Below are 27,346 nucleotides of genomic sequence, written 5' to 3' on the forward strand. Positions count from 1 at the left end.
GCTGTGTGGGCAAGCTTTTTTGGGTTTCCTCTAGATAATAGGGATAGAGAAATGAGAAGAAACCTAGATCAAAGGCACAGAAACTATTTTGAATAAAATTATAGAAAAAAAAAACATTTCCCTAACTTGAAGGTATAAGGTATAAGAAAGATAGAGAACACTAAATAGACAGGAAGAACCAGAAAAGAGCATTTCTCCTTTCTCTCCGACACATGAGGATCTCCGAATGGCTGGCTGTGGATGGGTTGGTCAGTGCCTCAGACACCGGCAAGGAGGATGCTTTCTCCCAGAAAGATTGGATGTTGGAGAAAATGGATCTTAAAGAGTTTGACTTTGATGCTCTGTTTCCTTTGGATGACCTGGAAACCAGACCAGATGAGCTTTTGGCCATGTTGGATGGCACATGTGATATTTTTGCCCCTCTAGTCCAAGAGACTAATAAGGAGCTCATGACAGCGAACCCAATTGGCCATCTCCCAGAAAGTGTAACACAAATCGACCAGGTTGCCCCCTTTGCATTCTTGCCTCCTTTCCCCTGTTCCCCAGGGGTTCTGTCTTCCACTCCAGATCATTCCTTCAGTCTAGAGCTAGGCAGTGAAGTTGATATCTCTGAAGGAGATCTGAAGCCTGACTCAGCTTCTTACATTACTCTAATCCCTCAGTGTGTAAAGGATGAAGACACCCCCTCAGATAATGACAGTGGCATCTGTATGAGCCCTGAGTCCTACCTGGGTTCTCCCCAGCACAGCCCCTCCATCTCCAGGGGATCACCAAGCAGTCTGCCTTCTCCAGGTGTTCCCCGTGGGTCTCCTCGACCCAAACCTTATGACCCCCTGGAGTTATTTTGACAGCTAAGGTAAAAATTGAAAAGTTGGATAAGAAGCTGAAAAAAATGGAGCAAAACAAGACAGCAGCCACTAGATACCGTCAGAAGAAGCGGGCTGATCAGGAAGCCCTCACTGTTGAGTGTAAGGAGCTAGAAAAGAAGAACGAAGCCCTGAAAGAGAAGGCAGATTCCCTTGCCAAAGAGATTCAGTATCTAAAAGATTTGATACAAGAGGTCCGTAAGGCAAGGGGGAAGAAGAGTTCCCTAGTAGGGTAGTCGGGGGCTTTGTGCTTGTACATAGTCTTGTGATGAAGCTGTGTTTGCTGTAATAAATTATTTTGTAGTAAAGTTAAAAACAAAAAAAAGAACCAGAAAAGAAATTCACTTTTTTTTTTTGGTTTTTCGAGACAAAGTTTCTCTGTGTAGCTTTGCGCCTCTCCTGGAGCTCACTTGGTAGCTCAGGCTGGCCTGGAACTCACCAAGATCCGCCTGCCTCTGCCTCCTGAGTGCTGGGATTAAAGGCATGCACCACCAACGCCCGGCCAGAAAAGAAATTCACTATGGCACATAATAACTAAATCAGTGAACATACAGTATAAAGGAATATCAAATCCTACAAGAGAAAGAGAACAAATAAACTACATATACACACCCAATAAAATAACACCTGATTCCTCTAAAAGACAGAAAGACCTAGACAGGTGTTTTACAAATGTTAAAGATGGCAAATGCCAACTCAGACTATTATAAAGCTAACAATCACAAAAGTGGAAAAATATATTCCAAGATAAAACTAAATTTAAGCAGTATCACAAATACAACTCTAAAGAAGGCACTAGAGTAAAAATTTCCATCTATAGAGGTTAAAAAAGAAAACATAAGGGATAAATAACCCCTGACTAGAAAATCCAATGAGGGAGGAAAAAACCCACATCTTTACAACAAAATAAAAAGAATCAATAAACACTGATCATTGTAATGGTAGTTGCTGCTCCCGTGGCCTTGGGCTATAAGGCCCAAAGAAGACAGTGCTTCTTGCTGTTGTACATGACCTCTTAAAAAGAAAGGGAAAGGGGTCACATGGTCCCTTTTTTCTTTTTATTTATTTAGCTTATTTTTTATCCTTGTGTGATCAGACTCCAACAGACCTGGAAATTGAACCTGGTTCCTGTGGAACATCAGTCACTTCCACTCAGTTCCACTGAGCCACCTCTTTTTCCTTTTTTTTTTTTTGAAAGCATAGTTTTATTATTTTCTTACATAACATCTTAATGAATACACCATTTGCATTTTCTCAGCTGGCAAATAAGAAATAAAGCAAAACTTTCTTGATGCTTGGAAAATCAAGAGCAGTCAACTGTCTTTGGCAGGATTTAGTTTCTTACAACTTCTGTGATACTGCCCATGTAGGTGCCAGAGACGCTTTGTGATGAAGAACACCTTGCTCATGGGTCCTTGCTCAAGTTGTTCACTTTGCTCTTCTAATTTGGTTTTCAGCACTTGTTCATATGTTTCTTCAATGTTATGCAAAATATCTGGTTGAGGGATAGGTTTGATATGTTCATAGGAAATGTCCACAGAAGGGTGGAAGCACACTCTTGTTTTGTCATTGGATGCCACATCAACCTCTACCTTCCAGTTGTAGTCCTCTGGAAGAGAAGAATATGTAGATTTATGACAAATACTACAGAAAGCTCCATTTTGGATTGGAAACAAATTGAGTGCCATATAATTCAATAAATCCATGGGAGTTTGTTTAAGGAGTATGAGGGAAATTTATTACAGTAAATTGAGGAAATATACTCACAAATACAGAACTGAGTAAACAACTGAAGTCATTCTCTATTCTGACAGAGAACGAATCCAACTGTCAGGCAGCAGGAAGAAGTGTCACATGCCCCCCTTTTTTAAAATCTCCCTTTTAAGAGGTCATATACAACATCCAGAAGCACCACCTCCTTTGGGAGGTCATGGGTGGAACAAATACTGTAATTTCTCACTGATATTTCTCAGCATTAATGGTCTCAATTACCCAATTAAAAAGACACAGATTAGCATACTGGATTAGACAACAGGTTCCATTTTTCTGCTGCATACAAGAAACACACCTTACCATTAAGTATAGACATCACTACAGGGCAAATGGATGGAAAAAGATATTCCAAGAAAATGGGTCAAAGAAGTAAGCAGGTAGAGATATTTTAATATTTGACAAAATAGACTTTAAATAAAAATTAAACAGAGTAAAATTACACCAAGACAATATTGTAAGTATTTATGCATCAAACATAAGGGAACCCAAGTTAATTTAGCAAACAAACAAACAAAAGAACTACTACTGTTAAAATTATATATTGGCCTTCACACACTCTCACCCATGAATATATCATCCAGACAAAAACTAAAAAGATAAATGCTGGAGATAAATGATGTCATAAACCAAATTGACCCAAAAAGTGTTTACAGAGCATTTCATACTAACACAAACACATGCACTTTTCCTCAGCAACTCAAAACTTTCCTGAAAATTGACTATGTACCTTGACAGAAAGTAAAGCTCAGCAGAGAAATACTAATTGAAATTGCACTCTATATCCTATCTGACAACCACAGATGAAAGCTGGATATCAACAACAGAAAGTATACCAACTCATGAAAATTGAACAACCCATTAGTTAATAGAAGTAAGATCAAGACAAGTATGAAGAAAGAGATGAACAACTATTTAATAATTTAATGTATATTAAAAATACATCATACCCAAACCTATGAGGCACAATTAAGTCAGTTCTAAGTATCAACTTTACAGCACTATGTGCCTACAAAGAGAAATGGAGAGAGAGAGAGAGAGAGAGAGGGAGAGAGAGAGAGAGAGAGAGAGAGAGAGAGAGAGAGAGAGAGAGAGAGAGAGAAGTTATGGATGTCCACTAGATAGCAAGAAGCCTGAGCCTTTAGCCAAATAGTTTAAATAATATAAGTGTTTGTGTACTTATTTGCGTCTGAGTGCCTGTAGGCACAGGCGGAACTGGAGATAACTCCAGCTACAAATGGCGCCCAATGTGGGGCACAAATTTCCACCTAAAACCTGAGAAAGAAGATTCTAAAATGGAGCTAAAAACAGTTTCCTAGTTATCTCTCTCAAGTTAGCAGTAGCCTGTGGGCTTGAGCTACTTTATTGTGGGTTCATGGCGTGCATGCTTAACCTACACCATGATAAGCAGAGGTGTCTCTGAGCAGTACGTTATGCTACATGGTGGATATAGTTCTTGCTAGATTAAAAAAAAGAGGTTTCTGGTCTGCTAGATTTAAGAAAAATAGAGGTTTCTGGGCTGCACACTGCTTTGATAGAAGCATAGACCCACTGCTTCTGAGAGTTGATGGTACACATGGCTCCGAGTTCCAAAGCTGGCAGTAAACATACCACCGCCATGTTGGGAAGCTGAAGTGGGCAGAGCCAGCAGACACAGCTGCCATTTCTGTCTTAGAAATGCTGCAGTTTAAAGCAATAGATCACAATAAGACAGATTCATATGAAATAAGACTTTAAATGGTTTACGATGTGTATAAAATTTATGTAGGCTTGGAAGATTAAAAAAGTAATATATGCAGTTAAATAAAGAAATAAATAGTTTTAAAAAAATAAAATCTTTAAAGAAAAATTAAAAGTAATATAAAAATAAGCCATGTAAAGATGAATATCACACAGAGAATCTGCATTGTGTTGTCTTTGGGATTTTTAACTGCAGAAAGACATTGAATTGTAAAAGCTGCTGTGTTAAATCAATATGTTTATTTCAAAGTTATTTTGACTTGAAAATTTGGATCTAAGGATATGTTGCTTTGGAAAGGAGGCTCTGCTTTTGTTTCCACAGAAAGCAAGAGGCTATGGATTTGTGCCAAATTAAGATACATCAGGGTTGACTAGACAAGATCCCTTGAAAGGTTTCTGATGACACCATGGCCCAGATGATCCAACATTTCAAGGCAACTGGTTCAGACAATACAGCCTCATGGACTTCCCCATAATTCTAAATTTTTCTTTGTGTCCCCATAAGATACAGCACCCTCATCCAGCAGGATGTAGTATGAGAAGCTATGCATGAATTCCCAAATATGCCACGGGGCTTTGGAGATGGAATTGGCTCACTCCTTCTCTAAACCCAAGCATATTGCTAAAAGAAAAGGTTGAGAGATTTTTCTGTCCCATATCAGAAGAGCCCTCTGGTGTGGGACATAGAAAAACCAACATTTTTTAAAGTAGGTTGATTATAAATGCAATCTCTTTCTAAAGAAGAAAAGTAAATAGTTTAGATATGATAGGATGAAAGGGTAGATTTATTAACCTATTTTTAAAAAGCAACAACTTGTTTGAAATGTTTTACATTGCAATGGATTTTAGTTTATTGATACAAATTTAAAGTTAATTTTGTTATACTGTGTGTATATTTCTACTGTTATTTAAGGTATTATGTTTGTGCAGCTCATTTGAAATTGTAATGGATAATTAAGAAATAGATTAATAATTAGTCATCTATGATATTAACACTTACAGTCATGTTAGTTAAGTTTTCTAGGTATACATAGATATAATTCAATTAGGTAGATAATCTTCAAACACTTCAAAGACCTACAGAGTCCGACATTTAAAATGTTTAAAAATTTAGGCTTTCTGGACAGTGAGATATGTCTGCTCCTGGCAGCACTAGATTTACTTCAGAGAGGAGGATGGGCATCAAAGACACTCTGTATGGAGTTTGTCTTCTTCTTGTCAAAAATAGCCATTTGGGCAAGAAAATGTTCTTGCCTGGCCTGCTTGATTGACTACACATGCAGAACCCATAGGAAGGTGACCATTGAACTTTGCTTGGTAAAATGAATCTTTAGGTCCCTGATTCACAGAAGAAACTACCAGACATTCTACAGGACACAGAAGAAAGTGACTGAGAGACTCTAGGCCTGTGGGCTGAAGACAGATGCCCCAACTTTACAGAGGAACTTTGGATGACTGTCCAGGCTGCCAGATCTCTCTGTCTACCATGCAAGACTCCTGAAAGTTGCTTGCATTCTTCTCTCATTTCTCAAGTAATATTATATCCTTCTGATGTCTTTGATGTAAGTGAAGACTAGATAGTTATAATTTACTTAGTTATGATAAAAGGTAAGTTAGATATGAAACCTTAGACTCACAAATATAGGATGGATAGGATATCTTCTTTAAATTTTGCCAAATACATATAGACTAGATATTATAACTACAATTCTTGCTTGATAATTGTTTTGTTATATGTAATTTTACTATGTTAAAGTGAAAACATTCCTTTTGAAAAAAAGAAAAGGAGGAGTGCTGTGGATGTCTTTCTGTATACAGTGAAAAATGTGTTGCTATGATTGATTGATAAATGAAACACTGCTTGGCCAGTAGCCAGACAGGAAGTATAGCACAGGTGGGATAAGCAGAGAAGAGAATTCCAGAATGTGGAAGGCTGAGTCAGAGATGCTGCCAGCTGCCACCATGAGAAGCAACATGTAAGGTACTAGTAAGCCACGAGCCACATGGCACCTTATAGATTAATAGAAATGGGTTAATTTAAGATATAAGAACAAGATAGCAAGAAGCCTGAGCCATTAGGCCAAACAGTTTAAATAATATAAGTGTCTGTGTGTTTATTTGGGTCTGAGTGGCTGTGGACCTGAGATAACTCCAGCTACAGAGAGAGAGATTAACAACACAATGGCACATCTTAAAGCTCTAGAACAAAAAGAACTGTTGGGCTGTGGTGGCACACACTTTAATCCCAGTACTCCAGAGGCAGAGCCAGGTGGATCTCCATGAGTTGAAGGCCAGCCTGGTCTACGGAGTGAGTTCCAGGACAGGCAACAAAACTACAAACCCTGTCTCAAAAAAACAAAACAAAACAAAACAAAAAAAAAAACAAAACAAAAAAAAAACCAACACCCCAAAGGAGTAAACATCAGGAACACCCACAAAAATAAAATGAATAAATAACCTCACACTAGCATAACCCAAAGAATACACACACACACACACACACACACACACACACCACCACCACCACCACCATCATCAACTACAAAAAAGTAATAGAAATTAATAATCATTACTCATCGATATCTTTCACGATATCAGTGCACTTAATTCCCCAACAAAAAACACAGACTAATAGAGTCAACATGAAAACAAGATTCATCCTTATGCTGCATACAAGAAATGTAATTCAAAATCAAAAATAGGTGTAGTATTTTTTTAACTCTTTGGGGGCCTGCTATCCAGCTCCCAAATAACTACACTGAGACTTATTCTTACTTTTGAATGCCTGGTCTTAGCTTGGCTTCTTTCTAGCCAGCTTTTCTAACTTAACTTAAATCATCCTCTTTCACTTTAAATACATTTTGCCTCTGGGTTTCTGACCTTTCTCTATTCTAATCTTTCTTTCCTTTTTATTCCTTGGCTAACTGTGTGGTTGGGTGGCAGGCTCTGGGCATCTTCTTCTCATTCTCCTTTCCTCACTCCTCGCTCCTTGCTCTTCTTTTACTATTTATTCTCTTGGCATACAAGTCCCACTCATTTCTCTCTCCTGTTTAGATATTGGCCATTCAGTTCAGCTATCTATTAGACCAGTCAGGTGTTTTACACATGCAGAGTAGCACAACTTAACAGAGCTAAACAAATGCAACATAAAAGAATGCAACACATCTTTGCATCATTAAACAAATATTCCACAGCATAAATGAATATAACACATCTTAAGCTAATATTCCACAACAGATAGACATTACCTCAGAGAAAAGAGTTAGAAAAATATTTTGTAAGCAAATGACTCTAAAAAACAAACTGGTGTAGTTATTCTAATATGTAACAAAATAGACTTCAATAAAAAAAAATAATCAAAAGACATGGAGAAGGACACTTCATACTCAACAAAGGAAAAGTTAATAAAGATGACTTCTAAAATTTCATCATCTATGCCCCAAACACAAAGCACCCATGCTTGTAAAGGAAGCACTACTGAATTTCAAATCACACATTGACCCTCATGCATTGATAGTGGGAGAGTTCAATACCCTACTCTCATCAATGGACAGATCATCCAGGCAAATTTAAATAGAGCAATAATTGAACTAACAGACATTATGTCTCAAAAGACATTTCAACCAAACACAAAATAATGCACTTCCTTCTCAGCACCATCTGGAATATTCTCCAAAACTGACCATATGCCAGATCACAAAACAAGTCTCAACAGATACAAAAAAATTGAAATAACCCCTTGCATTCTGTCAGACCACCATGGACTAAAGCAGTATTTCAATAAAAGCAGAAACAACAGGAAGCCTACAAACTCATGGTAACTGAAAATTTGTCTACTGAATTACTACTGAATAAAGGAAGAGATAAAGGAAGAAATTAAGCTGTAAAGTAAAGAATAACCCAGCTACAATCCACAGACCAGGATGGCTAAGTAACTTGGATGGCTCAAGGTGGGGACACTTGGATCCCCTTGCAAAGGGGAAATAAAAGAGATTTCAGGATGGTCTATGGGTGAGTGGGGAAAGGTACATGAAGAATTGGGTTGGTGGGGACAGGGAGTTGGTGGAGATGGAGAAGAAGAGCATTGAAAGAGATGAGTGGAAATGGGGGGTATTCAAGGTCAGGTAGAAACATGGGGAAAGGGAAATTCTCAGAAATCTTCAAGGATGACCACAACTAAGACACATAGCAATAGCAGATATGTAGCCTGAATGTGCTACATGTGACCAGGCAAGACTTTCAGTGCACAAATTTTGGACACAAGCCACATAATCTTTGTTCTACAGTCTGTCCTGCCTATGGGAAGTTTTGGTGTAAGTGAAGCACAGAGAGAGTTGGAGGGGCCAACCTGTGACTGGTCCAGCCTGGATAGTGCCATGATAGTTACCTTATACCTGACAGTGCCTATGGTTCCAGGATCTAGAGATTGAATGTCCCAGAGACCTAGGATAGAACCAAACATGACTGGAGAAAAAAATGCCAATATAATGATGCCCAATTATATTCTTTTATACTCATAGATTGGTGCCTACCCTAATAGTCCTCAGAGAAACTTCATCCGGTAAATGATGGAAACAGATATGCAGACCCACAATTAAACATTAGGCTGAGCTTGGACAATCCTGCTGTAGAATAAGGAAGCTTTTAGGAGCCAGAGATGTTAAGGAGATCATAAGAAAACCCATAGAATCAACAAACTGGGCCTCATAGCATCTCACAAAGTCTGAACTGCCAACCAATGAGTTTGCATGGGACTTATCTAGGCCCTCTGCATATTTGTGAATGTTGTATAGATAGCTTAGACTGATTGTGACACTCTTAGCAATGTGAGTATGACCTATCTTTGACTCTTTTGCTGGATTTTGAAACCCTATTCCTCATACTGACTTGCCTTACACAGGTTTTATATAAGAGGAGGTGGTTAGTGCTACTTCAACTTGATGTTCCATGTTTTGTTGACATCCATGGGAGTGCAAGTGTTACAGACTTGTCAGGAATTAAGGCTATACCTACACCTGGGAAGGGAAATATCCTGGATATCTCCAACTATGAAGAGAAAGGTATCCTAACTTGTCACAAAGCCAGGCTATACCTGAAGCTGGGGTGCAGTGGGTGATGGTCTTCTTGCAGGATGTACCAATTCTGCTCCTCTATGAGAGACAGCCACTACACTTGAGTTCTCCTCCACCACTACCCCTTAAGGGAGTTGCCCAGCAGAGGAATCCTTTTCTTTTCTTCTGCCCAGCCTGCCTTAGGGAATGTCGCAGCTGACATATCAGTTTCTTCTCAGAACTGACCCAAAATGCTACTTCTTCTGTTTCACTATGCTGAAATGAAAACCCCTGTGGAAATGTAGCAATCCCCTCTAGTTCAGAGAACAAGCTGTTAATTTTTTTGCTCAGTCTCCCTAAGGCAACATCCCAGCAAAGATTCTGCTCTGTGTCACCAAAAGAAGATCTTCACCTGAAACTCTTAAGAAAGAGATTTATTTGGGAAGGAGGAATCCAGGAGAGTGGCTGCCTATGCCAGAGTGTAGAAAGACAGCCCATAACTGAACAGGCAGAGGGTCTTATATATGGCTTCCTAGGGTTGGAGTTTTTCCAGGGAGAAGATTTTCTGTGCAAGGACTGGTTGCTTTTCCTACTCAATGATTAGTTGTTTTCATATTCAGTTGGTCAGAGGCAGGTTTGGCTCTGGTTTCAGGGTCAAACTGTGTTGCTTTCACTGACCCTTTTAAATATTTTGGCTTTAGTTTCAGGGCCAGGGTGTATTTGTTTCATTGGCTCCAGTTCTAGTGCCAAAGTGTGTTTCTTTGGCTCTGGTTTTAGGGTCAGGGTGTGTTTCTTTGGTTCTGGTTTTATTATATCTGCATCATGAGTCCCCCAGAGACCACCACAAGCCATAGTTCATCAAGGCAAAAGCAAAGAGCCTTAATTACAAGCTCGAGTCTGGTCTCTCCATCTGTTCTGACACAGCAATTGAATAGGGAGAGCCTGGAGCTCAATTGAGGCAGGAATTTTATGGAGTAGAGAATGGAGATGTAGGAGAATGCCAGGTTCAGATGGGCATTGCACTCCTTATTTGGCAGGAGATGGGCAACAGAATATTGTCAATCAGGGATTGGTATTGGCATTGCTGCAAGGAAATTGGTAACCTATATACAAGTGATGTAAGCTATTCTTTATGTCTTAGGGCATCTAGTACTTGTTTGTCTCAATTCTGATTGGTCTCCCGCAGGGTACAGTCTGTGGTTTTCCCTAATTATTGTAAGGATGTGGCCTAGTCTCAATATTTTTAGTCTGTAGCCTGTCATGGCTGTATTAATGTTAAGTTAGGCCTCTTCAGTTTCAGGGCTAAAGTGTTTCTTGAACTGGCTTGAGTTTCAGGGCTGGGATGTGTTTCTTTTATTATCTCTGGTTTCAGGGCCAAGGTGTGTTTCTTTCACTTGCTCTGGTTTCAGGGACAGGGTGGGTTTCTTTCACTGGACCCTTTACTTTACATGGAGGCCTGTCCTTTTCTTAATAGAAATAGAGAGAGGATTTTGGGCAGGGAGAGAGGGGAGGTGGGAGAATGGGGTGGGTGGTGGGAGTGGGAGGAGAGGAATGAGGAGAAACTGCAATTGGCATGTAAAATTTTAAAACTAAAACAATTAAATATAACAGTTAATTAACTGATCTTTTTTAGTTCCATACAGTGTAGTTTCAATAGTTCATTGACAGAATCCATTGAGCTTTTAAATGTAAGAGCTAGTCATCCACAAGTTACAACAATCTGTGTTTTGTTCTAATGTGAATCAGCTTTGTTTCTTTCTCTTGCCTGATTGCTCTAGTTGGGACTTCAAATATTCTGTTGAATAAAAATGGTGAGAGCAGGTCCAGTCCTCTCTTCCCTTCAACCAGGCTGAGCAAAGTGTCCCTGCATAGACTCCAGGCTCCAAATAGCCAGCTCATGCAATAAGGACAGGTCCCAGTCCCACTGCCTGGGGAACTTCCAAACAGTTCAAGCTAATCGACTGTCTCACTTATCCAGGGGGCCTGATCCAGTTGGGGCTCCTCAGCTATTGGTTCATAGTTCATGTGTTCCTACTAGTTTGGCTATTTATCCCTGTGCTTTTTCTAATCATGGTCCATGCTGAGCTGAATCCCCAGGGGAGTCCTTGCCCTGGAGGAGACGGGAATTAGGGGTGGGCTGGGTAAGGGGGGAAGCTTGGCAGGAGGAGGGAGGACAGGGGAATCCATGGCTGATATGTAAATTTAAATCGAACTATAAAATAAAAAAGTGGTGAGAGCAATCTTGCTCCAAATCTTAAAGAGAATCCACTCAGTATAATGTTAGTGATGAGTTAGTTATATATGGCCCTGTTCTTTCTTCAGTGTGTTCCTTCTATACCTAATTGGGCCAGCACTTAACTATAAAACATTTTTAAAATTTATCAGTTGTCTTTTCTTCTTCAACATGATTTATGTTCTTCATTCTGTTTATGCAATGATCACCTTAATTGATTTGCATTTGATAAATTATTCTTGCTCTGACATATTTGAATTGTTGACTTTCCTATGACATCTTTCTTTGAAATATGTTTATTTGATTCTTTGTATGTATCTATGTAAGCATGTATTTCCTAATACATATCAAAACTTCATGATATAAAGGTGCAATGTTAAAACAATAAACAATTAAATAATTGTGAAGCTGACTAGAGTAACACCTACTTGAATTTCTAAATATTTAAGAGTTAGCTATTAATAAACTTGAGCTAATGGCTGAATACTTACAAATAATATTAAGCCCCTGATTCAATTGATGGGGAAGTAGCTACTGGGTATTTGAGAGTTGTTGGTGGTACAGAAACTTCTGCCTGTACACTCCCTATGAGCTTAAGGGAGCCAAACACATTGAAACTACCACAGGTAGTTACCTTTGAGAAGCAACTAGAAGTAAGGGAAGAAACCAATAGGTCTCTACAGATCTGAGATTACCAGAACCCATTCATGTGGGTTCTGGGACAAAAATCAACTTCACATTAATAGTGTATTCTTATTTACTTTTGTTGGACAAGCTAATATTTTCTTTTTACAGTGGCTCAAGATCAGAACAAATTAAGACAGTAATGTAGGACTGTGTGAGTACTGAATGTACTTTCTACTATAGGCACTTAAAGGGGAAAAAGCTAGTCTCGCTTAAAAATGTCCTTGATAGGTCAGACCAAATACCAATAGGAAGAGAGGAGCTGGGTACATAATCCCATCCCTACCTGTTGTTTTATTGTCAACCATTGGGAAACAAAGTGTGTTTTTTCTAAGAGTTTAACCTCTGCTAAGTTCACAATGCTCCAAAGGAAAACCACAAATCCAAGACTGTCCGGGAAGCATAATCTGGCATGGAAAGTTTTTTTTTGTTGTTGTTGTTGTTACTATTTTTTTTTTCAAAGACACAAAGTTGAGTGGATAAGAAAGGGGGTGTTGTGCTATGTGGGCTTCTTCTGCAGTATTATTGATTAACTACTGAGAGTAAATGTAACAGTGCATAACAGGGATTGATGTTAAAACTGAAAAAATGTGTCTTTTGTGGGACTTTACACTGAGTTGGCTAGAACATCTTGGTTAAACTTTCTGTGAACTAACTTCACTGTTAGGTTCATCTCAGGATCACAGCTTAGCTTTCTCTGAAGTCAGATTCTTGACTTAAACCTTTCCTACCTCAATTCTGTTGTTAATGCAATGTTTTTCTGAGTTTATTAAGTTTCAAGGCCTCCCTTCCCAGAAATTTCAGAAACGACCTTCTACTTTTCATATTGCTCATCTCATGGTCTTTGTGACAAAGTTTGTCTACTCTCTGCTCACTTCAGACACAGATATACCACAGATTAAGCACATCCTCCTTTCAATATTTCCCTTCCACTGTGCACTCATTCCTTAATACAGCCTATGTTTATTAAATGCCAAAATTATTTATTGTCCATTGACCATTTGAAATTACAGAACTTTTTGTCTGGTGTTTGGATACTGTGTTTCACCATGTAGCTCAGGTTGTCCAGAAACTCTGTTAGCCCAACCTTGCCTCAAACTCACAATTCTCCAGTCTTCATTTCCTGAATGCTGAGATTATAAACACTTACTATGATGTTCAACTCAAATCTAGTTTTTCATAACTTTTTTCTGCAAGATAGAAGGTTCTTTTGTAACTCTAAGCAAACAAGTCCACCTATTTATGCAATTCAGATTGATGGTTAGCATGAAGATCTGTGGTTCTGGATGTCTTTGATTGAACCAAATAGCTCCCTGAGTCCAAAGTAGCAGCTGTTTCTTAAAGAAATAAAAGGACATTACATCCAAAGGAACCATATACCAATGTTTTTCTTGTATCTGCATGCTGTATGACTTTGCTTAGAGACTTGTAAACATATGTCTAATCAATTCTCATAGGACATTTTTGACAGACTAAGGAAACAAATCCACCCAATTCATAGCTGAAAGATATTCCCTATGAAATGGAATTAAATCTAATTGAAGAACAGTTGGTTGAATGCATAATGATCATAACACTATTATAATAGTGGGCCTGGTCTATTGCGAATATAACACACAGAGTTCCAAACTCTTCAGGGTTGTTAATGACAATTCTCCCACAGTAGCACAGATAGTACCTTCCATCATTATTAAAACAACCAGGAGGACCTGCCTGGACTGAGTCTATCAGGTCGATCTCAGTCCTCGGGGGAGACCTTGATCTGGAGGAGGTGGGAATGGGGGGTGGGCTGGAGGGAAGGGGAGGGGGCAGGAAGGGAGAGAACAAGGGCATCTGTGGCTGTTATGTAGAACTGAATAGTATTGTAAAATAAAATAAAATTAAAAAAAAAACGAGGAGGAAAGGAAAATTCAGTTCAGTTACAACTTAATTTCTCATGTTTTGTATTCATAGAATATAGTGTTAATAACAATGAAGTATTACAGTCTCTCTGAATGCCACAAACAGCAGTGGCAATAGCCTATATAGTTTGCATCACATCAAGAGATTCCTTGGCCAACAACTCATAGGGAAACACTCACCCCTAGGACTGACAGTCACTTAATTTTATGGCTTTATGAGAGTTCCACTTTCTACCCCTTAAGGATGTAGTCTGCATTAAGATTTTAGCACTGTGATGACACTTTGGGATTTCACTAGACTGGTCACCAGAGCAGACATTTCCAGGCACCCTCTAAACCACTGCCAGCACTCCAAGGTGGGGTCTTCCTTATAGATTCCTGAGAGCCTCCCCAGCACCCTGCCTCTTCCCATTCCCATGATGTCCTCATTTATCATGGTATCGCCCTCCCTGCCCTCCCACTCTGTCCCTGTTCCAACTTGACCCTCCCATTTCCCTATGTTCTCATTCCCCACTCCTCATCCTCCTCCACCACCACCCCATTTCCAGTCCTTTCATGTAGATCTCATTCACTTCTCCTTCACTGGACCATCCATGTGTCCCTTCTAGAGTCCCTGTTAGCTAGCCTCTCTGGAGCTGTGGGTTGGAGTCTGGTCATCCCTTCCTTCACATCCAGTATCTACTTATGAGTGAGTACATATTATATTTGTCCTTCTGAATCTGGGTTACCTCACTCAGGATATTTTATAGCTCTGGGAATCCAATAGATGAGGGAGAGGAAGGATTCTGCAGGCAGGGGATATCGAGTTCATGATGGGAAGACATGCAGAGATGACTGGCCACACTAGTGGAAGCCCATGAACTGTAGACTATGGTCTATGGAGCCTCCATGGTACTGGACTAGGCCCTATGGGTATGAAAGATGGTTGTTTGGCTCGAACTGCTTGGGAGGCACATAGGCAGGGGGATCAGGATCTGTCCCTGGTACATGGGCAGGCCTTTGGGAGCCTGTTGCCTGGTGTGAAAGTTATGGAGAAATGCCATTGATGCTGGTTGTCTTCAGTCCAGTAAGACATCAATGTTTATTAAATGAGTCTGTCACTGTCAGTTCTCATTGAGTACCAATGTAAAATGCTTCGGGTAAGTGTTGGGAATATATCACAAAAGTCCTCCTGCCCACAGATTTACAGAGAAACCAGTAATGTTAAGCACACAGGATTGTCTTTCCACTAGTAAAGATGAAAAACCTGTTCTTCCATCTAGAAAGCTGAGAATTGGAAGTAATTAATAGCCTGGTGGTCAGAGTTATCTATTAGGACAAGCTATATCAAGCTCCTACACCCAGGATTGAAAGTGGCTAGTAATCTAAATGACTTTTACAGCCAGGGACTCCTCAGTACAGGAGATTCCTAACAGTTTAGATGTATATGTATAGCCAGAGATGCACCCAGGCTGACAGAAACAAGACCAGAGGTGGCTAATAGTCCAAATGATCTCCATGTCATCTGCATTACTGAGGCCAGGCCAGATCATTCCTTATACCCTTAAGCTAGTACATGTGGTCTACATCTAGACCCCATCTTCTGGGAAGAAATGACATGTACCCTAAGTTGAGTTTCAATGTAATTATGCTTCCTTCTGCACCAGAGACAGTATTACACCAATGTGGTGGTTGGAATAAAAATTGCCCAGATAGGCCCATGCAGCGTGGATCTATTAGGAGGCTTTGTTGCAGTAGGTATGGCTTTGTTGGAGAAGAGATTTCACTAGGGGTGGTCTCTGAGGTGTCAGAAACTTGAACTTCACCACTATATCATAGTCAAGTCCTACTTCCTGTGGATCCAGATGTAGTAAACTTTCAGCTACCTTTCCAACACCATGTCTGCCTGCATGCTGTCATGCTTCCTGCCATGAAGATAATAGATGAAACCTCTGAACTGTAAGCCAGCAACAATTAAATGTTTTCCTTTATAAGAATTGCTGTGGTCATGATCTACCTTCACAGCAATAAACCCCTAAGACAAACAGAAACTTTTCCAAATTATACTGTATTTGAATTTGTTGGGAATAAACCATCTGACATTAGACTCTCTAGCAAGTTTGATCCAGGTTGACAAAGTCAATCTGCACCACATTTTCATTCTCACCTGTTCATGCTTTGTTTCCATGCCTGGCACTTGCAGAAATCTAGTTAGGTAATGAGGATGATGGCTTCACCTATTAGTTACTTGCATGAAAATCTTTGGAAGAGGCCTTTGACACTGTTCATATAGATAAGGGTATATTTTCATTCTCTATGGGCAGTATAGGTTGGCTCTAAGAAATCCACCTGACAATCCCTCATTGTATGGCTTGGTTGATTTATCAGTGTGGTTTATGTTTTTCATCAGAATATCCAGCCATCAAGGTATGATGAACATACCTTATATGTTAGAACAACATTCAAAATATAGGATAATTTAACAAGATTATTAGTGCACTTAGCTATTTTCTGATTTATGTTGGTTCATCTGTGACAGGATATGATAAGAATACAATGGGTAATCTCCGGACATACTCAAAGGCATGTGGTCCACATTTTAATAAAGGGACCTATTTTTTTTTTTATTTCCAGGAAGACTTAATAAGCTATGGGTCGCTACATGGAAAACCATCATAGGTTCTGATTTCTATCAAATCTTGTTATATACATCTATCTGTAGCCCTCATAGGGAAAATCCATCACTTGTTAGTTCTTCCTTTTCTCACTAACCATCCAGAAATAGAAGCCACTGAACAGAGTCCAGATATCAGGGCAGATAATTAAAGGTCAGATTTCTTTGCCTTTTTTTTCTTTCTCCAGACACATAGATCGTGTTCTAACTATTGTTATACATTGCTGTTTGGAATGCCTACTTTTGCTATCTGTGTACCAGGTATCTAGGGATGGAAGTATTATACTTTAACTGAGTGACTGTTTAATTATAGGATGGTGATATTAGTGACTTGAAAGACATGGGTCTTAGGTTGTTCTGCATTATATTGGTAGCATGTCTTACAGAACCCACAAAATGTTGATGTATAAATATTAAAATATTGATGTAAATATTCATTTTACTATCACAGACTGGGGAAGGCCAGCTCCCATGATCTGCTCCAGGGTTGTGAGTAGAAGACCCCAGAGTAGTGAGTGCTTAGGAAAAATTATTATCAGAAGGCTAGACATTTTCTCTCCGAGGAGTAAATAATAAAGAAACACAATGCTTTTTGAGAATAACTTTCTCTTTTACCTCATCTTAAGAATGGACCCTTGCCGGGCGGTGGTGGCGCACGCCTTTAATCCCAGCACTTGGGAGGCAGAGGCAGGCGGATCTCTGTGAGTTCGAGGCCAGCCTGGGCTACCAAGTGAGTTCCAGGAAAGGCGCAAAGCTACACAGAGAAACCCTGCCTCGGAAACCCAAAAAAAAAAAAAAAAAAAAAAAAAAAAAAAAAAAGAAAGAATGGACCCTTACTCTGTCTCCACACAGCTGCATATCTCTATACTGCTGCAAACAGCTACATATCTTTACATACATGCATATTTCACATGGCTATACATCATATATATATATCCTCTACATCTCTTTTCTGTACAGCTTCTTCTTGCCTACACACAGTTACAAATCTCCACACAGCCATAGCTAAATATCTCATTTATGTAGCTCGCTCACCATATAGCACTTCACACAGTTCCTTGGCACAGATCCTCTACATAGCAACATCTCTTACGCACAGCTCACCCTCTCACACTCACTCACACACACACACACTTCTAGACTATTCACTCACTCTTTACTCACTCAATTTTTCACCCACTTACTCTTCCACACTTCTCTCATGGTCCTTCTTCATTTCTCACTCAGCACACACACACGCACGCACGCACGCACGCACGCACGCACGCACCCACGCGCTTCACTCACATTCTACAGCAGCTCTCACATAGCTCTACACAGCCATCTCTCTCCACACTGCCACTGCTCTCTCACAGCCAAACTCTGGACTATTAGAAATTACATTTTCAGGAACCTACTCATTCTCATAATGCAAGATAAGAAACGTAGTTTCTCTTAGGCTGGCAATGTCACATTGACCCACACACATAGCTCTGAGTTGGTGAGGGATCCTAGACAGTAAACAATTGGCTGAACCTTGAGTGGTCAGGGTACATGCAGAAAGAGAGTTACTACTGCAAGGAGATAAATGGCCTTGATTTAGCAATAAAAAACACTTGGGGATTTGTCTTTGTGTGTTTTCTGCAAAGCATGTTTAGTCTGTTTAGAATTTATTCTAAGGTCTTCCCAAAATGTATAAAAGCCTTTTAGACTAAGAATACTGTTACTTTCCTGTGTTAGTAAAGAATATTCTGATATTATTCCTATATGTCAGAGTTATACAGATTAAACAGAAATTCACAGTTAAGTGTGTGGCCAAAGGTATAATATTTTCTAGAGTTAAACACACAAGCAGTGGGAAAACACTCATAGCTGGTTTTAGGAATGAAATGAAGTAGGACATGAGAAAAATTACAGACAGTAGCCATAGGTCAATAACAGTCAGTAACTCCACAGTTTTGTCAAGTGGGGCTTCCCAACAGGGAGTTATACCACTGGTGGGTCAACTTGTCAAACACTAGTTGTCACCTGCTGTATTCTCCCTCGGCCCTTGGCATTTGAGGATTGTAGAGTTTGAATCTATGCCATCCAGGAGAGGTTGACAAAAATATCTTCAGTCCAACCTTTTACTGGATGAACTGTTTTTGGAAGGCCTTCCTGATCAGAAGTTGCAGGCTATCATGGCCCATAAGCTTTTTCCAAAGCTCATTGACAAGGGGACTACCTTTCCCTCAGCAAGACATCCTGCTCTCTACCTGCCCTTATCTGAAGAATGTCTGTGGGCCTGAAAGACTGACCTAATCTGAAAGCTGTCTCTAAGCCTGGATGCCTGATTTATCTTTACGATGATCCTTGGCACAGTCCCTGTTAGAAGCTTCCTCTGTTGCACATATGGTAAATAAGACTTCTACTAGGAACTTTGCTCCAGGATCCTGCTGCCACATAGGAAACCTTATGATAGGAGTGTATCACTTAATGCAAGTTAGGGTTTGTCCCAGACTTCCTAGCCCTATATATTTCCTATACTCTGTGTTTCACTGGAGGCATTTCTGGGAGAGCTTTCTCTGTCATACACACAGCTTTCCGAACCCTGTTCAGCATTCTGCTCCCTCCACCCTCATGGACCTATGCAGCAATGATCCCTGAGAGAGAAACAGAACCACAGTTGGCATCCACAGACAGGGACTCTCCAGAATGGATGGGGTTGGTGGACACTTCCCCTTAGCCAGGGAGTAAATGGCATGATTTGTCTGGCTATCCTTCAGAGGGACAGCAGTATTTCTTTTCTCTCCCGTTCTCTTTTCTTAATGGAAAATTCTGCTTCTTACCAAGTACTATTAATGTTTACATTATTAATGTTTACATCCTATTAATGTTTAATTCATGATGGGCACAGCCTGTCCTTCCACCATGTATGCATGCAGGCACTCAGGGCTCGGCTGGGTCTTTGCCTTCAGCTGCAGTCACCAAACCAGAGCCCAAGTGCGAACCGGGTCTCCACCTTCAGAAGCCATGCAACTGGCAGCTGGCCATCACATGGAGCCTATGTATGAGCCACCTCTTGCAGACAGCCTGCCTATTGAGCAGAGCCCTATATCTCTGCAGTGGGGAGACTTATACATGTCATGACCACCACTTTCACTGTCAGGGGCCTGTGTCTGCCTTGTGAGCATGTCGGGTGGGGTCCTATGTCTCCACCATGCAGTGTGTGAGGCAGCAGAGGAGTTCCGTAGCCACTGTTGCGGCCACTGCCATACTGCGGGTGAGGTTACAGGTGCCTACAGCTGTGCGCATATTGGAACATCTGTCTCTCTGCCACTGCACATGGAGCAAAGCCTGTGTCTCTGATGTGCACTGCATGGTGGGGATCTGTGTCCCTGCTGCCAAATGGATCTTTCCAATTCCCTGTTCCTCCCCAACCTCCACCCAAACACAGAATATTTCCCTTCCCCTCCCCACACCCCAACTCTGCAGTGCCTCTCTAGGGGTGGTAGGCACTCTGGCAGCTGGTATAGGGTGGTGGTGGGGGAATGTGGGTAAGGTGTGGGAGGGAGCAAGTAAAATACCCTTACACATAAATTAGAAATAAATCTAATTGTAAAACTACAGGTACAAGCAGATACATCCAGATAGGGAGAAAAACCAGCAATGCACTCCTACATTTACCCATCTAGGAATCAATAAGCATTCAGATGATTCTTCAACTTCAGGGATCTCTCTGTATAAGGACAACCAAAATTCAAGTAAAGTTCTAAGTGCTCTTCATGACAAGTTGGGAAACTGCATCTTAGAAATTGAACCTTCAAAATAAATGTCAGTTATATAACAACCCAGCAAGAAGTCTGTAACCAGCCTATGTAATACTCAGGGAAGTTGGTATTAAACAAATTAAGCATAGAAATAAAAACTCAAAATATGGCATAAGAAGGCCTATATTCTGTGTGACCATTTTTCACTGGAAGAACGATCCTGACTCTGAAACCACAGAGATTTAAAGAATACTCAACTATGAAGATTTACCTGAATGGATATTATAAGATACCAAATAAACTTGATACATTGGTAAAACAAAACGAAGGTTGCAACATAAGACATCTCATAGGCCACATTTTAACCTTTCACTAGAGTTACACTATCACAACTTTATATACATGGGCAAAGGTATTTGGTGACTCACACATATAATCACAATCAAAGCCAAATTTTGTCTTGAAACTTAGAAAATTTTTATTGAAGGACCATTTCCTACCTATGCTTCTTAATCAAACAAGTGGAAATACACCTGCTCATTTACTTAACCCCTAATGTTGACATAGCACCTAAACACCAGTCTTATCTGTTCATTTTGAAGAATTTGTCAGGTCTAAATGAGGTCTACAACTCATTCTCCTTCTTGTGGGAATGGGAATCAAATCACCACTAGAATAGGTAGGACTGTGAAGGACTTGCATCCTCCTCATGTTACCAGAGCATTCTCTACAGTCCTCTCAGATAGTGACTTATTGCTCAGAGTATTACTACCCTACAACACCAAATATATTCACTAGTGGCAAGGGCTTTAAATATTGAAGAGATTTATATCACTGAACTGCTGAAAGGGGTATTGTGTCTCTTCTTTAAAGAAGAAGGCTTTTTCCTGTTAGTCAGTCAGGATTAGTTAGAAATGCTGGGCAAAAATTGATAGGCCATACAAGTAAAATTTATCAGCTATCTGAATCATAGGATGCAGGGTCTAAAGTTTGACTTCATATGTCTTGATTACTTCCTTTAGTAAGATCATACTTTGTTTCTCCTAGTTTTGTTGTTCAGACATTGTCAATAAAATTCTAAATTAATCTGTTTCTTCTTGCCTAGATGCCGTTAAACTCCAACTATTGCTTCAGGGTTTCAATTCAGTTTTAGAACAAGATTCAAGTCTTCCTGTCTTAGCTAGATCATCTAGAGTGAGAGTTCATGATCCTTTTAGATAGAGACAACACATCTTTGTAATGAGTAGCAGTTACTGAAGATGAGGTCTCCTATGCCTTGGCTTCTCATAAAGATTTGCAAAGATCATGTCTCTCAAAGACATGTTAGGAATTATCCAATTTAGAAAAATTAAGCCATACACATACATGAGCCATAAAAAAGTTAATCTGAATACTCATTAATAAAGAAAAGCTCTAACAGAATTGCTCTGGACCATCCCAAGGATTATACAAACCTGCTAGAGCCATGAAGAAAACAAGTCAGTCATCTGCAAGAACATAATAGGATAATCCCTCATAAAACTACTCCCTATCATTTTGATTAATTAAAGTCCCTAGACCAGGAGAGGTTGGTTTTGGAGTGGCATGCTTACTCAAGCCTGACCCATCCTGTGCAATTATTTTATTCTTTTACTCTCACCTTTCATGTAAATTAAATTTTCTCTGTTAGGACTCCATATCTTTCTCACTTTGTTCAAGTTACAAAGAGCCCACTATCCTCAATGGGATACTACTGAGACTCTCTCTGGTAACAAAATCGTGTACTTTCTTGTGCCAAACTGTCACAGTTGAAATGCATTTATGAGTAGAAGTAATGTACACTAATAACTACAAGAAAACGGTGATTGATTTGTTGAAAGTGAAATGACAGCATTTTGCTACAGTTACTAAATGGCAAGGTGAAGTACAAATCTTTGCCCACCTGAGTTCAAAGTAAATAGTATCTACTCCATCTATAAGACACTGTCTTGGTGTAAATATGTGAAGCAGTATGTCAGGGTTGTATAATAACATTACAGCAGTAGCTATTTTCTTCAGAGTTGTCTCTAGAGATTAAACTGTGTTTCTCTACTGCATTCTAACTGTGAAAGAAAAGCAAGCCTCAGTTGACTAGAAGTTCCAATGCTGAATAATCCTGTTTTGCTTGGCAGGAACCAGAATATCTGTGATGAATTCACATTAGGATGGTGAGGGTTCTTCACTCCTTAGTCATGTGTATCAACTGAGAGGAAGCAGGTAAACTGTTATAATGTTTAACTTGTAGAATAATAATGTGCTTGACTGAAGAATTCCAGGAACTAATTCCAGGAGGTCAAGATGGATGGTATTGTTCCTGAAAAGGAGAGAAGGAAAAAAGAAAGTAGGAGCACAGCTCCATGAGACTTTCCCAGCATGTTCATCTTGCCAACGTTGTACTGCCTTATAAAAGCTGATTTTCATGTTTTACTTACATAAATTTTGTTGTTGTTTGTTTTTATCTTTTGGTTTGTTTTGCTTAGTGTGTTTGTTTGCTTTTGTGGAGTAACAGATTTAGATGTCCCCTGATCCTGCTAGTGTCTTTTACTTGAAAATTCCTCCTTTTTTTTTAAACCCTATCAATTGCTTCCCATATATTGGTTTTAGCCCAGCAAGCAAATAGATTGTAGGGTACATAGTGTTTTACCTCCAAAAGTATATTTAAGAATGACTGGAAATACTTCTGATTAGCATATAGAGGCTTGTCATTGGCATATTGATATTTTAAATATTATTGACAAGAAATATGTTAGCTGTGATCTTAGAAAGAGTTAAAACTAAGATTTTTGCTGTTGTTTTTGTTTTTTGAGATAGGATTTCTCTGTATAACAGATCTGTCTGTTCTAGAACTTGCATTGCAGACCAGGCTGACACTGACCTCAGAGATTTGTCTGTTTCTGCTTCCAGCGTTCTGGCATTAAAGGCATGTGCCACCATAACCCAGCTAAAAGTTAATTATTTTATAACCCAAGTTAAGTTCAGGCTTAAAAATCTCTTATAAGGAATAGATGTTTTAGTCAAGGCAACATCCTTTTTGATAGGGTTTTGCAGAAAACTACAGAAAAGCATAAAACAGAATAGCCCTATTTTTGAAGATTTAAAAGATAGAAAAAGGCAAAACTATGCAGCTCTTGAGAGTGGTAGGATTCTTCCATGGAAACATGCTTTTGTTAAGTTCCACCATAGGGACAGGGATTTTGTTTGTGTCTCCTAAAGGAGTATTAAAATACTCCTCACTGAACATCCCTGTCTCCCTAAGTATTTGGGCAGGTTGTGGCTTGCTGAACATGATGAATGCTCTCTGTCTTGCAGAGTTGGCAACCACCTTCCCTGTGAGTGGAGCATCCTACTATTTCCTCAACAGATCTTTTGGATCCTCTGTTGCTTTCCTATGTCTTTGGATACAGCTTTTTAGTCATTTCCTAGGCATTGGTGCTCAAAGCTTATTAATAGCTAGTAATCTTGTTCAACTTTTCTATTCTGGATGTCCAGTTCCAGAGTTCCCAAAGAAATGTCTGGCTTTGGCTGTTTTGTGGTCATTTGGAATTCTCGATGGTCGAGGGATAAAAACAGTCGCTGAGTTTCAGACTATCAGCAGTCTGATGAAAATGGCTGTTCTTTGTCTCATTTCTGTAACTGGAATTGTGCTGTTAGTGACTGGGGAAAAGGAGAATATGTCCAGGTTTGAAAATGCATTGGATGCTGAACTTCCTGATGCCTCACAGATTGCCGATGCCATTCTCCAAGTAAACTATTCATATTTAGGAGCATCACTCCTGGTCAACATAGCAGGTAAATCCATTCATACAAATATCTAGCAGTATGCCATAAGAGTTGGCCTCAAATTGAGAGGGAAATTTTAATAATTGCTTTATGCTATATAATGAAGTGCAATCTTCTCTATAATGTGGGATTATATTTAAAGGATGTATGTATATTCGATAATGTAGACTGTAAATAATTTAGATTTCTTCCAGCCATGTCTTCTATATAAACTGGGGAATGTTAAGAATCTTCAAAAATTAGAGATTTTTAAACACTCTTGGCTTAATTTCATGTGATCCCACCATCTTGAAATAAGTAATAATTATATAAAGAATGTATGCGTAAAATCACATTTATAAAGCTACAATAGGTCTCAGATTTTATTATACTTCACCTCAACTTTAAAGCTTTGTTTTCTTCCCAGAAGTACCCACGATCAAGCTTGTCATGTGTAGTCGTCACTCTTGGTGTATCTTGGTGTATTTGCATTGAAAATTATATTGTACTCTCATATATATATATATATATATATATATATACATATTACATATATATCAATTGGAATAGTAAAATGCCAGTTATATTTTATTCTATCACGCAGCATTCAGGACTTTGTGATAGACTACAGTTACCTAATCATTCTGAACTCATACTTCTCACTATCATGAGCATTTCAAGTGTCTCTGATATTTTCATCCTGGAGACAGTGCTATAATGAACATTTTTGAGAATGCAATATTATTTTCTGTTGTACAATAATTATCATGAAGATTTTACAGTACCATAAGAGTTTGATAATAATTGCACACAATTCTACCTGTAATATCTAAAAGATTTAATGAAAAGAATTCATTACATATCATGTAAAGTTTTATTTATTTTTCAGTAATTGCTTAACATACAGAGTGATGAGTTTCACTGTGGCATTTCAATACTTGTTTGTCTTAGGGTTTCTGTTGTTGTGACAGAACAACCACAACCAAATATCCAACTTGAGGAGGAAAGGGTTTATTTCATCTTACAGTTTGTAATCCTTCGTCCTGGAAGCCAGGGCAGGAACCTGGAAACACAAACTAATGCAGAAACCATGGAGGAATTCTATTTAGTAGATTTCTCCTCATGCCTGCTCATCCTGGTTTCTTACACAACCCAGGACCACCAGCCCAAGGGTGGCAATACCCACAGTGACCCATGACCTCCTACATCAATCATCAATCAAGACAATGCACCACAAACTTGCTACAGGTCAATCAGGTGAGGGCATTTTCTCAATTAAGGTTCTCTTTTTCTAAAATGACTCTAGCTTGGGTTGAGTTGACATTAAATTAGTTAGCACTATATATACTATTATATTTCATCATCAATATGATGACACTACCTTTCTTCCACTCTCTTTGCCACCTTTTGGATGTTTCCTTTTCTTCTTCCTGATAGTTGTCCTTCTGTTTCTTATCACATAATTCTGTTATCTTTTCTCAATCCCCTCTTCATCATACTTCCACTTACAAATGCATACATTACAAATGGCCTACATAAATGCATAAATATATATGTACACATATAATTTTATTTTTGTTTTAATTGAAATCAAGTTATCTAAGTTTTTCCCACCCTTTCCTTCTCTATCCCCTCATAGATACCTTTTCTCCAAACTCCTGGATTGTGTTCTCAATCTCTCATGTTGATAGCCTCTTTTCCTATATTTATTATTTTATATACTGTATATATATACATATATATATATATTTATATATAAATACAACCTGGTGATCTGTTTCTGTTGCTAATGTGTATATGGATGCAAGGCTGGCCATATGCATTTGACAACCAATAAGGTACCTACCCCTGGGGCATGACCTCAGGGCTACCCTTAAAACCTGAGATGCATGTAAGCAGCCCTCTTCTCTCTGTGTGGACTGACTCAGGCAGCAGAATAGCATGGGACTGTACCTCAGACTTCCAGGATCCTGCAATGACTCTCCTTTTCTGTTTCTTGTGTTTTGTTTCTTAATAAATCCCTTTTACCCATTAAGCAGATTCCAGTGGATATCTCACTTTATTAGTGCTGTGGCATGTCTTTCTGTATGCTGTGAATATGTGTTGCTTTCATTGGCTGATAAATAAACAAAGTTATTTGGTCAGTGGTGAGGCAGAATACGGCTAGGCAGTGCATTCAAACTGAAGACAGAGATGAAGGGTGGATTTAGGCAGAATTTTCAAGGTGCCATCAGGAGAAGCAAGATGTGTGAGAACAGGTAATGCCACTAAGCTAGGTGGCAAAATATAGATTAATAGGATTGGGTTGAGATAAGTTGTAAGCTAGCCAACCAAAAGTCTGAGCCATAGGCCATACAGTTTGTAATTAATATAAGCCTCTGTGTGTTCACTTGGGACCAAGCAGCTGCAGAAGTGAGCAGGACACGGGAAAACTTCTGCTACAATATAGAGCACAGGAAAGAAGTCTAATTATTCTATTTTCAGACAATTTACACTCTATGTAAAACACACAAAGTCTACAAAGGAAGCACCTAATTCAAATGTAAAGATCATCATACAAAATTGCATACATTTTTCTATATACCATATTTAATTTTATGAGTAAAAAACCATGGAAAAGTACTGTTCACTGTACCTTTCTTACTTCTTTCTCTATGTCTTGCTATGTAGCTAGGTGCCTAGACCATTAGAGTCATTGAGAAGGCAGAACAGCAAGCCAATAAAGGTGCATGTTAGACAGTAAGGAGCTGGTTTGGTTCTTTTGGGAAGCGACGGCGGTGTGTTGAGCTAAGGTTAGTTTGGTAGCTATGTCTATTGCTCTGATCTCTATGGCTTGCACCCCTGTATTTGGCTTTGTGTTTCTTATTTAATAACACAGTTCAGAAATTCATCTACAATTAGACATCTTACTTTCCTCCTCTTTCTTGCTACTTAATCTCTCCT

The 27,346-nt window shown here is 39.2% G+C and overlaps 2 protein-coding genes across 3 annotated transcripts in view; both read left to right on the plus strand.

Moving 5' to 3' along the window:
• The first annotated feature begins 212 nt into the window (after nt 1-212).
• LOC114687991 (cyclic AMP-dependent transcription factor ATF-4-like) lies at nt 213-1,176 on the plus strand. Its single transcript, XM_037202330.1, is given in 2 exon segments — nt 213-831; nt 834-1,176. Coding segments are annotated over 2 exon segments (888 nt in total). The 3' UTR covers nt 1,103-1,176.
• A 22,472-nt stretch (nt 1,177-23,648) lies between these two features.
• Nucleotides 23,649-27,346, plus strand: part of LOC114687990 (solute carrier family 7 member 13-like) — a 35,156-nt gene continuing 31,458 nt past the window's right edge. For both annotated transcript variants that reach the window (XR_005090787.1, XM_028862616.2), the window contains exon 1: nt 23,649-24,433. Coding sequence is in view for 1 of the 2 variants with exons in the window: in XM_028862616.2 (XP_028718449.2) it covers nt 23,764-24,433 (670 nt within the window). In the remaining variant the exon portion in view is untranslated. The remainder of the gene's footprint in view (nt 24,434-27,346) is intronic.

This window comes from Peromyscus leucopus, chromosome 2 (genome assembly GCF_004664715.2).
Source record: "Peromyscus leucopus breed LL Stock chromosome 2, UCI_PerLeu_2.1, whole genome shotgun sequence".
Classification (NCBI taxonomy): Eukaryota; Metazoa; Chordata; class Mammalia; order Rodentia; family Cricetidae; genus Peromyscus; species Peromyscus leucopus.